Raw genomic sequence first — 12,769 nt, forward strand, 5'->3', positions numbered from 1 at the left:
CCATTTACATCATAATGGTTGACATATCCATAGGTCATCAATATGAGATCGGGGGGGGGGGTCCAACACCCTGGACCTCCCACCCAATAAGCTATTTGCTTTCTGCTGTTGAATGGAGCTGAGCTCTGCAGCTTTGTTCCATGTTCTTACATCCAGCCGCCACCGGAGTAAGCAGCTCATCAGTTGGGGTCATTGGTGTTGGACTCCCATTGATCCCATATGGACAAATCATCAATATGGTGCCATTGGAAAATCCCTTTAAATATATATGTCTTACCTTTTTTGTAACACTACTTCACACTATATAAAAAAAACACGAAAAACAACCTTAAAACATTGCAAATTTTATTTAAAGAGACAGTAGGCAATTATTTATTATGTTGAGATGAAAACAATGACATGAAATTTACAAATTTTTACAATTAACAGTTTTCAAATAGTCTGACACAATGAAACGTACGCTCAGTATCAACAGATTAATGTAATTACCCCAATTGGAATATTCAAATTGTCGGCCACTGAAAACTAACAGGATATTGCAAAACACATTACAGACTATAATAAAGCATTAATTTCCAGTTTTCTAAGAAAAATCAGTTTAAGTTCTAAAATAAAAAAAATAAGGCAAACCATTTCTGTCATTTAAAGACACAAAATTCTTCTATACAAAATTCTGTACCATTTGTACATAAGAACCGTATTATTACACACGTTATTTGCGTCTTATGGAAAATAAAACTTTAGAAGTCAGATTAAATTAAAAAAATTGTCCATACAGCAGTTTAAAAAAAACGAACAAAAAAAACACAAACGAGACCATGGACATATAATGGCAGATCAGAATCTCCCATGAATGAGTTCAAGTCATTTCAATTCTGCCATTATCAAAGACGAGTGCTCAGAGCCAGGAGGCTGCACGCCGAGGGGGGGAGGGGAGATGGTGACTGCTGCCAGGCAGCTCTAGTCCAGGATTATCTGGCATTAAAACACACTTTTCAGCATGCTGAAATCCAACATGTGAGAAGATTCTTCTATTCCCCCTTATCTACTGTTGGGCGGCATTGGGACCCCCGAATACACACTAGATGTTTGGTCTACTCTGCCAAAATTGGCTGGTTCAGCTGAGGTCCTTGAAGGGAGTATGGGCATTATTGGAGGGTAAGGCTAGTTTCACACTAGCGTATGGAGGAGCTGCGGAGGGATGCGGATTTCCTCCATGAAGCTCCTCCCCCTGCCGCGCCTCCTCCATTCAGCTCCGCCCACGTCAGCATGTGGCCTGCGTACCTTATCTTTAGCATTGGGTACGCAGGCCGTGCCGCTGTATGCGGATACCTCTGCATGTGTCGTTTTGAAGGTGCCGCGACTGCACCAAAATGCAAGACTTTGCATTCGGCGCTGGTCGCTGCACCGTCAAAACGACGCATGCGGAGGCATCTGCATACAGCGGCATGGTCTGCGTACCCAATGCTAAAGATAGGGTACGCAGGACGCATACGGATGTAGGCGGAGCTGAATGGAGGAGGCGCGGCAGGGGGCGGAGCTTCACGGAGGAAGTCCGCAGCTCCTCCATACGCTAATGTGAAACTAGCCTAACCCAGCTTTGAAATAATTTTTTTCATCAGTGGTCTTAAGACCCCCATCAACCACTCAAAACAAGGGGCAGAAGCAATCAGTTAATGATTTGCCAAACACAGAGGTGTGTCGGCTCGTCAGAAAGTCTATAATTTGAGCCGAAGATAAGTTGAACTCTTCTGCCTCTTTGAGCAATCAGAAGGGGTTTTAAGACCCAGACCATCAAAAAAATCTGAAGAAATTTAGAAGTTTAGCTTCCACTTAAATATTGGCAATTGGAAACTTCTGAAGAATCTATTTCATGCTACAGGGTATGAGGGGGAGTAAATCTTGCACCAAACCACCATGAACTCTGAGCCCACTGATACGCTTAGTTTGGCTTATGATGCAGAAAGTGTCTATACATCAACTGCCTGTCAGACCAGCTATCTTACAGAATATAATGTAGTGTCAGGCTTGAGCTACATCGAGATTTTGGCCATGACAAAGTCTCAGGGCCAAAGATCACTATGACACGCTGCTACATGTGCGTGTAATGCAGGCGAAAAAAGTTGCATTACGCTCCTAAGGGTCCAGCAACCTAGGAAGCGAAACGCAAAGTCAGATTTTTTGTGCCTCGCTTTTTGTGGTACTCAAGGGGTCTCATTTTTACCCCATTCACTGACACGTAGCGACTTCTGGAAGCATGACCTGTGTCGCGGCAAGAGATGTCTCATAGCTCCAGCTTTAAAATCACTCACGATGGCGAGTTTAAGCATCACAAATATATTTATCAAAAAGGCACAGGCAATGCTCATGTCCCAAAAAAATATGAAAAATTAAAGTGAAAAAAAGTGAAAACAAACTTAATTTTGAGGAAAATAAAAAGTGTTCTGAAGGAAATGTCAATCACTGTGCAAAATCGGTAAGGTAGCTTTTTTTATATGGGAGTATGACAGGCTTTAAATGACAGCACATAGCTTTAGCAGCACTTTTAGTGGGACCACTAAAAAAAAAAAAAAAAAAACCTTCTGGGACATATTAAAATGGGGAGGAGGCATGTCATTGACGTTACTCAATGTCTCTTGCATGTACCTACAGTCTTCTCATTCAGATCAAGTAGAATGACACTAATATTCTGATATCAATCTGATATTCTAGCAAAAAGCTGCAATATAATCTGAGATCTCACAAAACCAAAAGCATTCCAAATCCAACAATGTAACAGGATTAAGGTGGCCTTCCTGGGGGCTCCAGTCAGCTAGGGTTGCGTCCTGGGGGCTCCAGTCGGCTAGGGTTGCGTCCTGGGGGCTCCAGTCGGCTAGGGTTGCGTCCTGGGGGCTCCAGTCGGCTAGGGTTGCGTCCTGGGGGCTCCAGTCGGCTAGGGTTGCGTCCTGGGGGCTCCAGTCGGCTAGGGTTGCGTCCTGGGGGCTCCAGTCGGCTAGGGTTGCGTCCTGGGGGCTCCAGTCGGCTAGGGTTGCGTCCTGGGGGCTCCAGTCGGCTAGGGTTGCGTCCTGGGGGCTCCAGTCGGCTAGGGTTGCGTCCTGGGGGCTCCAGTCGGCTAGGGTTGCGTCCTGGGGGCTCCAGTCGGCTAGGGTTGCGTCCTGGGGGCTCCAGTCGGCTAGGGTTGCGTCCTGGGGGCTCCAGTCGGCTAGGGTTGCGTCCTGGGGGCTCCAGTCGGCTAGGGTTGCGTCCTGGGGGCTCCAGTCGGCTAGGGTTGCGTCCTGGGGGCTCCAGTCGGCTAGGGTTGCGTCCTGGGGGCTCCAGTCGGCTAGGGTTGCGTCCTGGGGGCTCCAGTCGGCTAGGGTTGCGTCCTGGGGGCTCCAGTCGGCTAGGGTTGCGTCCTGGGGGCTCCAGTCGGCTAGGGTTGCGTCCTGGGGGCTCCAGTCGGCTAGGGTTGCGTCCTGGGGGCTCCAGTCGGCTAGGGTTGCGTCCTGGGGGCTCCAGTCGGCTAGGGTTGTGTCCTGGAGGCTCCAGTCTGCTAGGGTTGTGTCCTGGGGGCTCCAGTCTCCTAATGTTGTGTCCTGGGGGGCTCCAGTCTGCTAGGGTTGTGTCTCTAAATATTCTCATCTGTTCAGCACTGACTGGATCGTGTCCCCCTACTGATAGAGGGTTAGGTGACACCCAGTTATCAAGTTTTTCAAAGATTTCCAAAAGGAAGAACAGAGGAAAAATTAACTAAAACAAACATGTCAGGAGAATTAACAGGATCTTTTCAGTCAATTTTGCATACTTTATGTGCATTTAAATGGAATTTCTAATAGACAAAAAGACCCACTGTTTAAATCAGGATTATATGTTAAATGTACCTTATAATTTTTAATTTATTTTTCATATCATGATCTGCTTTAAACGTTTTTTAGAAATTTTAAATCTTGCCACTGGGATTACTAGAGAATTATACTTCTCTACAGAATAATTTTCAGCAGTTTCATTACCATGACAGACAGGAGTACAGTGAAAAGTAATGTCTCAATACACTGCTAATTATACATGATCCACCAACCACGATAGGTGATGTCCCAGCTGATCCTGCATCCCCATCCTTCTCAATCACCTTTGCACACGCTCAATAGATGCTTCAATGCAATGGAGTAAGGTGCGAGCCCTTCTATTGCTGCTGATGTACATGTTAACTTCTGGAAATAATTGCCAGTGTGAAAAAAGCAAGATTTTTTTTTTTTAATAAAGATTGTGATATGGGATAAAAAAAAAACAAAACATACATGCACAATAAAAACCTGATTTAAACAGTAGGTTGTTTTTGATGACTATTCCCTGTTATTCATCAGGTCCAATATATGCAGGATTAAAAGGAATTTTTGCCGTACTGGAGCTTTGTCAGTAAACATATTACCAAGTTTTCTAGTAATGCCCCAATGCCCCACTGCACAGTCCCACAATGGGAAATGACTATGTGATGTCATTGCGCTGTCATACACGTCCTTTACAAGTACAGATTAGACTCGCTTCAGACTAGCTTAAAAGATGTAAAATCATAAATTAGATCTATAGTTGTACCTGCAGCAGCCCCACACAAAGGGCAGATTAAAAGGCTATTTACATCAAAATAAATATAAAGAATTACTGCATTACAATTAGTTCCCGATCACTACAGAACATTTGGCCTTGTTGCACAGTTTGTTTTTTTACAGTAAAATATACAGATATATATATATATACACACAGTCTCTCAGTGTCACTTAAGAGGAGTCAAAACTATTTACAGAGTAAAACATGAAGGTGTAAAATGGCTTTATGTGTCTTCTAGAAGGAAGGGTCTTCTCCAACAATGAGCAGCACAGACATTGGATATGCAGGGTCTTGTTTCAATGATCGTCATTCATCTTGAAAAGCTCCAGCAGGGCACCGACGGCCCCGAAGTAACCCTGTAATACACAAATATATAAGTTTTTCACTGCACTGTACTTTCAGGTAACTAGATCGCATTTAATAGATATTTTGCAAAAGAAGCAATGTGCAAATCCTTTTATTCAGAGGGGTTTTTCAGTACTTTTATACTGATAACCTATCAACATAGACCGGATGTGATTAGCTGCGGCGCTGCACAGCTCAGCTATGTCAACCATATAGTGGCTGTGTCTGGGTATGCCACATCCGCCTCTATTCAAATGAACCAGGGTGGATCTGCACTACCTCGCTGCAGTCATTATACAATTGATGGAGATACGCTCTTGTAGTCTGCTAACATCTAGCTGCCATTAGCACCGGGACCAGGGTCAGCGTTTGGGACAGGCAGACCAGGCAAAAGCCAGGGGCCCCCACCTACAAAGGGCGCCCCCTGTGTCTGCAGCCCCTTTATGAAGTGACCAGAGGGTGTACAGCAGTGAATAATGCATCCTCTGTAGTCCCGGAGCATCTCTCACATACACCCCTGCAGCCCCCCCCTCTCTCTCTTTCTCCCTGCAGTCAGGTCAGGTTAGATGTTCAGAGTGAGGGGCTGATTGCAGCACAGCAGACAGAGGTCAGAGCCGGGCCAGCCAGGAAGATGCCCGCAACCCTGTGTGTCTCTTATCCACTCCTAGCACTGTCCTAAGAATGGATCTGTACAAGTGAAGCCGCAGAACCTGGTAAGTATATGTGTATCTGTGTGTACATATGCAGTATACAGTGTGTGTGTCTGTATATGTAGTATGCGTGAATATATGCAGTATATAGTATGACTCTGTATATCTGTGGTGCATGTATATGTATACAAAATATATATATTTTGTAGGGATGTGACTCGCTCAGGTGCAGCGGGAGACAATCATGAGGCAGGTTCTTCCCAAAGTTCATGAGGTTTATTTGCTCCAGAAACCATAACTCAGCATATCACCAAAATAGCCTCTAGCTTAGGCACAAAAGAACATAAACGTCCGTGGCTTCAGACTCGGACCGAGAGTCTCAGCACATGCTGGGAGGTGTAGTCCTCCCCATATACAACTAATATACATAGGCCAGGGCGATGTCCAGAGCAGCGCTCTATCTGCAGCCGCAGACCCAGGAAGGCTTCTCCTTCCTTAGCACACAGGCCACTCTCTGTAGTGTCCCACCTGGACACATGGAAGTCTGTCCACACTCTGACAGACTCCCTCTCACACTCTCTCACATGTGCCAAACACCTCAATTACATAGCCCTGTAACCACACCCACAGGTGATCACATGGCTATGACATCACTAAAGGTTGTATAGACACACACAGGCTTCCCTGACACAGTGTAACAGAAAGATCAGCAGTACCTCTGCTGATCAATACACCCTGGAGCCTGCATCCCAAGGCCACCCACCTTGAGACCCATAATGGTCATTTAGGACCCTGCTCCTGTTACCACACTGAATGTGCCTGTACACCCGTCCTGGGACACCCACACAGCGCCCCCTAGCTGACATAGTGGTAACTACACCACAATTATATATATATATATATATATATATATATATATATACATACATACATATACACACACACACACACACATATATACAAACTCTGATGCAGTGACCCCTGTTACAGCTAGAGGGCACTGTATGTGCTCCTCAGGATATGCATGCAGGCGTTTAGTTGATTGTGATGGTGAAACAGTGACAGGCATGATTGTAAATGGCCGGTATGTGTCGCAGAGGTCCTCTGCACCGTAAGCCCAAAAATGATGTTGTTGAGCTGGGACTTGTAGTCAATGAGTTTATTTACCTATAAGGGGGGCTTATAGGGCTAGTCGGAGAGCTGGGCGGGATCGACTAGCCACACATACACCGCCCACTTATGGGGGTGGTTTGGGATATATAATGTGACTGAAGTCTGGTCACAAGGTCGTGTGTTTTGAACCTAAGTGTCAGAGTGCAAGGTCCTGGCAGGCCTGTGTGTTGGGAGCTGCTAACTTCCTGAAGAGCACATTATGAGGCCTTGGACCTCGAGGCCGGTGTGTTGGGAGCTGCTAACTTCCTGAAGAGCACATTCTGAGGCCTTGGACCTCGAGGCCGGTGTGTTGGGAGGTCCTGGCCATAGGATTGGATCCCTGAATAGCACCCTGTGAGGCCTGTGTTGGACGGTCCCAGGTGGGGGGACGACGTCCCGAATAGAACCCGCTGAGGCCATGTGTGAGCAGAGTCTGTGACAGCCTTGCATTGGGGGAGAGAGAAAATTGACAAGGAGTCGGCGTCTGGAGCAGGCGCTCCTGTAAGGTACCTCCAAAGACTGTTGGTGCTTGTAGAGTTCTATGAACATTGATGAACTCTGTGGCGTACGGTCGCCCACGGTCACTGGATGTAGAGAGGTCCAGTGTGTCTAGGGACTACAAGTTAAAGCCATATGTTGAAATATTATGGATGGTGGTAGGCCTGTGACGTGCAAAAGGGCCAACCGTGGGATTTAGGCTGTGTAAAATACACCGATATAAATTGTTTTATGTGCAAAACTGTGCCCGTCTATGTTAATCCCGTGCCAAGCGAGTGTCCCCCAACACACTTAATAGGTACGCTACAACACACACACACGTACATACAGTATATAGTATGCATATTATATTTGTATACTGCATGTGTGCAGTATATTGTGTAATTATAAATAAACTGTATATGTATGTGAGCATACTGTATATTAACTGAATGTTTGTGTATACACTTTATATATGTGCTTGTGCACACTGTATGCATCTGTATATTATTCATTTTTTACAGCGCAGTGTATATACTTTTTATATAGTGTATGTTTCTATATTTATAAAGTATATATGATGTGTGTACATGTATATCTGTGTATATGTGCTGCATATATAGTTCTGTAACTCTAGTGTCGCCATAATGGGGATCTGTAGTTTATGTCTGATGCCTGGGTCTTACATTAGAGCCTGTTCACACTGTCTTTCCTTACTGCTCCCGGTGGGATTTGCCTGAATTCCCTATAGAGCCATAGATTGCAATGACAGGAATAGAGCTCACATGAATCCCACATGTGATGTTTTTTATCTGAACGTGTCCGTGTGTTCCAACAGGCACAGAAATGTGGACACTTTTAGACGAAAAAAAACACAGATTCTGAGGGTAGGTGCACATGGTCAGTAAATGCTGCGGAATAGATGCTGTGTACCTGTGCAGCGTCCAGATGTTACATCATAGAGGAGGGGATCTCAAGAAACCCCATGCCCACTATGCGCGCACAGACACCAACGGATCACCCGCCGAGACGGACATGCGGTGCGTCACTCCAGATCACAACATGTCTATTTATCTTGCGGAGATGCGATAAATGTCACCCGTACAATGAATTGGACGCAGTGAATCCGCATGGTTCAGTGATCACATGTGGAGTCACCTGCGTTCAAGAGCTGGCAGTGGACACGTGCTGCGTCCAAAGCGCTGCCAATTCCTGATCGTATGCACCCGGCCTAAGAAAATAAATCAGTCAATTTCAGAAAAAAAAACAAATTCATTTGACCTCTGCTGGTGTCAGTGCCGTCTGTGGCCCCGTTGGGGATTTATGCAAATCCTATTTTAAAGGGATTCAGACAGAGCCTTCGGACGCACAACAGAAGCGCAGTGTGAACACGGCTTAATATCCCATTGTTTGGAATAGTGCAGTCTACTATACTATTCTGCACTGTCCCAGTGCAGCAGCCAGACACGGACGCCGGCCAGACACGGACGCCGGCCAGACACGGACGCCGGCCAGACACGGACGCCGGCCAGACGAGGACGCCGGCCAGACGAGGACGCCGGCCAGACGAGGACGCCGGCCCGACACGGACGCCGGCCCGACACGGACGCCGGCCCGACACGGACGCCGGCCCGACACGGACGCCGGCCCGACACGGACGCCGGCCCGACACGGACGCCAGCCAGACGAGGACGCCGGCCAGACGAGGACGCCGGCCAGACGAGGACGCCGGCCAGATGAGGACGCCGGCCAGACACGAACAGCGGCCAGGAGACTTTTTGTTATAAATCCGCTGCACATCGTCTTTCAGCATTTCTGCAGGATTTTTTCCCTATTCAAATGACTGGGACACAAAAATGCAAGTGAAAATGCTGCGAAAAAGCAAGAATATTTCCTGCCAACACTGTAGATCAATCTGCAACAAAAATGGTGGGTGTGAACAGACACTACAGGGGTTTTCTGAGAATGTAAAAATTAGAAAAACAAAAAAAAAACAAATATCCTAAAATAAAAAACTAAAAAATAAATTGGAAAAATTGCATGAAGGTAATAATAATAATAAAAAGGGTATTTAGTAAACATAATTTTGAACAAAAGAATGTACAAGCCATCCCGCCACGTCAAGACAACCCTTGTGGGACAGTCCTACCTCTTGTATTAAAACCTTTCCACTTGTCAAGTGACGTAAATGTGAACAAGGACAGAGGGACTGAACCACCAAATGGTGGTTAACCCCCCTGGGGCTTCAGCACTGATGCTCCAGGGGTCTCTGCCAGTCTCAGCACTAGGCTGCAGGGGTCTTGTGGCTCTGGAGGTCTTAGCACTGGGCTGCAGGGGTCTTGTGGCTGCACCTTATATTATAGCTGCAAAGTGACTAATAACCATCAGCCACGGAGCCAGAGGGGATTTAGCAGAGTAGGTTGGGGGACATGTTGGACTTTTTTAAATCTCTTTTTATTCTGCTGTTTGTGAGGTAGGATAGAAAGACGGCAATTCTGCTAATATTTTCTATTATGTGACTGTACAGCCCCCTTCACACGAACTATCATGTTTTTCACCGATGACACGTGTCCCCTATTTGACCTACGGTGCTGCACTCATGTCCGTGTTTTCCCAGCAGCACAGATGACAAGGGCCAATACAAGTCTACGGGTGCGTGTAAACGTGCCGTACATGTGCCATCCGTGTGCCGTACATGTGCCGTCCGTGTTTAACATGGAAAGTATGTGAGAAGCTTTGTAATTTCATTTCCATTATCCATACTGGAAAAACACGGCTGGCACATGGACGGCACACTGATTGAAAACACTGGTGACACAGATATCGGAGTAACACATACGTGTTTTATATGGACATGGGGGCCCCACTTTGAATTTTGCCTAGGGCCCCAATTTGTCTAAAACCGGCCCTGACCGGGACCACTGAATGCAGGCGGTGCTGGGTGTCACACCCCACTGATCTGAGGTTAATAACCTCTAAGGATAGGCCATCAATATAAAAGAACCAGATAACCCCTTTAAAAAGTATATTCCTTTCCCCATGAAAACTCACTCCAAACTGCAGGCCACTATGTGTCTCCCTTCTTTCTAACTTGCTGTCCAGTACCTCAGGTTTAAATCCTTCACCCACGGGCCATTTTTTCGTGCTTTCCTCCCCTTCTTCCCAGAGCCATAACTTTTTTTTATTTTTACGTCAATGTGGCCATGTGAGGGCTTGTTTTTGGCGTGTAGAGTTGTACTTTTGAACGACATCATTGATTTTACCATATAATGTACTGGAAAACGGGGCAAAAAAATCCATTTATTGCAATGTTGCGGTGAGCAAAAAAACGGTAATTCTGGAGTTTTGATTTTTTTTTCTTGTTACGCCATTTACCAATCAGATTAATTATTTTTATATTTTGATAGATTAGGTGATTCTGATCTAAGGGATACCAAATATGTGACAACCACAGGGGTCTCCTGCAGACTCCCAGTTGTCATGCCAACCCATCGGTGCCCCGCGATCATCTGATGGGTGCCAATGGGTGGGGACTGATATGTGCTAATGTTAAATGCCGCTTTCAGAGATTATCAGCCATTTAACATGTTAGAGGCACATGTCAGCTGATCAAATCAGCTCTCATGTGCCAGAGCTCGCATCAAAGGGGGAGACACGACATATGACATGTATATACATCATATATTGTGAAGAGGTTCTGTAGAAGCAGAGACACAAAGACAGATTGCAAGAAATTTGGTCTTTGTCTCTCTGCTAGTGCTCTGCTCCAGCCATTTAACACAGTGCATGCAAGGAAATAAGGGCAAGGAAGTTCCAGCTCCAATAGTGCTGGCAGGATGTGGATAATGAAAAACCACCCACCCACTCAAGAAAGAAAAATGAATGGCAAGTTACAGAGCATAAAAATCGACACCGTTCCTGGAAATATTCAACTGGTATGTGCACAAAAACTATTTTAACATGTTGTGGAGGTTGAGAGCCACACAACCAAGCTTTTCTACAGCTTTTGTGTGAAATAATGGGTACACTTTAAGTTTAGAGGGATTTTACCCTTCACAATATTGTAAGATTAGGTAAAGATAGGATATGTAATTTAAGATGGACCACTATGCTACTGGATATTATTTTATTGTCTGAGTGATCCATGTTATATCTGTGAAGTGACATCATTAGTGACTAGATAGATGGCACTAAGTATTGTATCCTAAATATATCACTATTTTGGGTTAGTATTGGCAGCTCAAAAGTAGGCAACATCTCCACTGTAGATTTCATTCTAACTATGTAACTATATAATTCTCCGTGTTACTCACACAGAGCAGCGAGCTTAGCACATGAGCTGCCTACCCTACATGGTGGAGCATCAACGTACTCTTCAGTTCCATAAACAAACGGGCAATGGATGTACTGACGTTTCATCATTCGTCTGTCGTGTAAGGGATGTGAGGTGGAGCATCATGCAGAGAACCCACCAACGTGTGACATATAAACAGATATTAGTTATATGTTACTATTTATACCTTTTGGTTTTACTATTAATTAACTCCTGATGAAGCAGGGATGCGAAACGTGCTTCAACATGTCTGCGATTGGTGTACTTGAGTGGTCTGCATGCCTTTAGGTAATATAAAATCTTCAGATTTTTAGAAATAGGAGTAAACTACCAATACTTACGTATGCAATGGACATGTATGCTGGCTGAGATTGAGTGGGCAAATACCATTATAGATGTCTATCAATTTGAAAATTTAGTGTAATTATACTCATTTGGTGTACAGGATTATACTGATATCTGAACTAATACAAGACCATTAATTTGTAGAATTGCATGATACCCTTTCCAGGAATATTATATATTGGGGATATACCTCCATCACTGTTTTATATGGGATATCCCGCCGATATGCTCTGTATGGCTTTTGAGGTGTACTTGACCATTCTAAAGCACCGGTAGACCATTGTTCTAGCTGGGCCTTGGCTGGCGTATTTTTTGCTATACTTGTTAATATTGTGTCTGCAATTTGTCATTTGACACTAATAAAAATGTATTTTTAAAGAATAAAGTTTCATGAAAAATATTGGGATTTTTTGGCTTCTATAGCCCCTATATATCACGGTACACAGCAGACTGCAGAATAAGTTAATAGTGAATCTGTCACAGAGCTCGCTCTGACAGCATGGCCTTATCCCTCTTCTCCTCAATGTTCTTCTAAGTTGATAGATAACTTTGATATGGTCATAAATCAGCTTAGAACATGTTCAGGAGAAGATAGATAAGTGTAATAGTTCATGCAGCCAGAACAAGCTCGATGATGGATCTTGCAGTCTGCCATGTACTGTAATACACAGAGGCAGTTTAAAGTTTTTAATAAAACCATATTACTGTTTTCTTTAGCGAAAACTACATGCGTTTAAAAGTATTTTCATAGACTGGATATAATGGCATCTGCTTCTTAGCTTGCCGGGGATTGTAGCCTGTGATTGGATACACCTTATGTTCTGGTGTTCAGGCTAAGATCATATTAATCTGAACACTCACTAATTTGGTTACTATGGATTTA

General features: G+C 44.7%; 1 protein-coding gene across 4 annotated transcripts in view; it reads right to left on the minus strand.

The window, feature by feature from the left end:
* Window positions 1-328: 328 nt before the first annotated feature.
* PANK1 (pantothenate kinase 1) overlaps window positions 329-12,769 on the minus strand; it is a 78,335-nt gene continuing 65,894 nt past the window's right edge. For all 4 annotated transcript variants that reach the window (XM_073585890.1, XM_073585887.1, XM_073585888.1 and 1 more), the window contains one exon: window positions 329-4,940. In XM_073585890.1, coding sequence (XP_073441991.1) covers window positions 4,881-4,940 — 60 coding nt within the window. In that variant the 3' untranslated portion in view covers window positions 329-4,880. The remainder of the gene's footprint in view (window positions 4,941-12,769) is intronic.

Source organism: Dendrobates tinctorius, unplaced genomic scaffold (genome assembly GCF_039654945.1).
Source record: "Dendrobates tinctorius isolate UK_male_01 unplaced genomic scaffold, ASM3965494v1 ptg000089l, whole genome shotgun sequence".
NCBI classification, from domain to species: domain Eukaryota; kingdom Metazoa; phylum Chordata; class Amphibia; order Anura; family Dendrobatidae; genus Dendrobates; species Dendrobates tinctorius.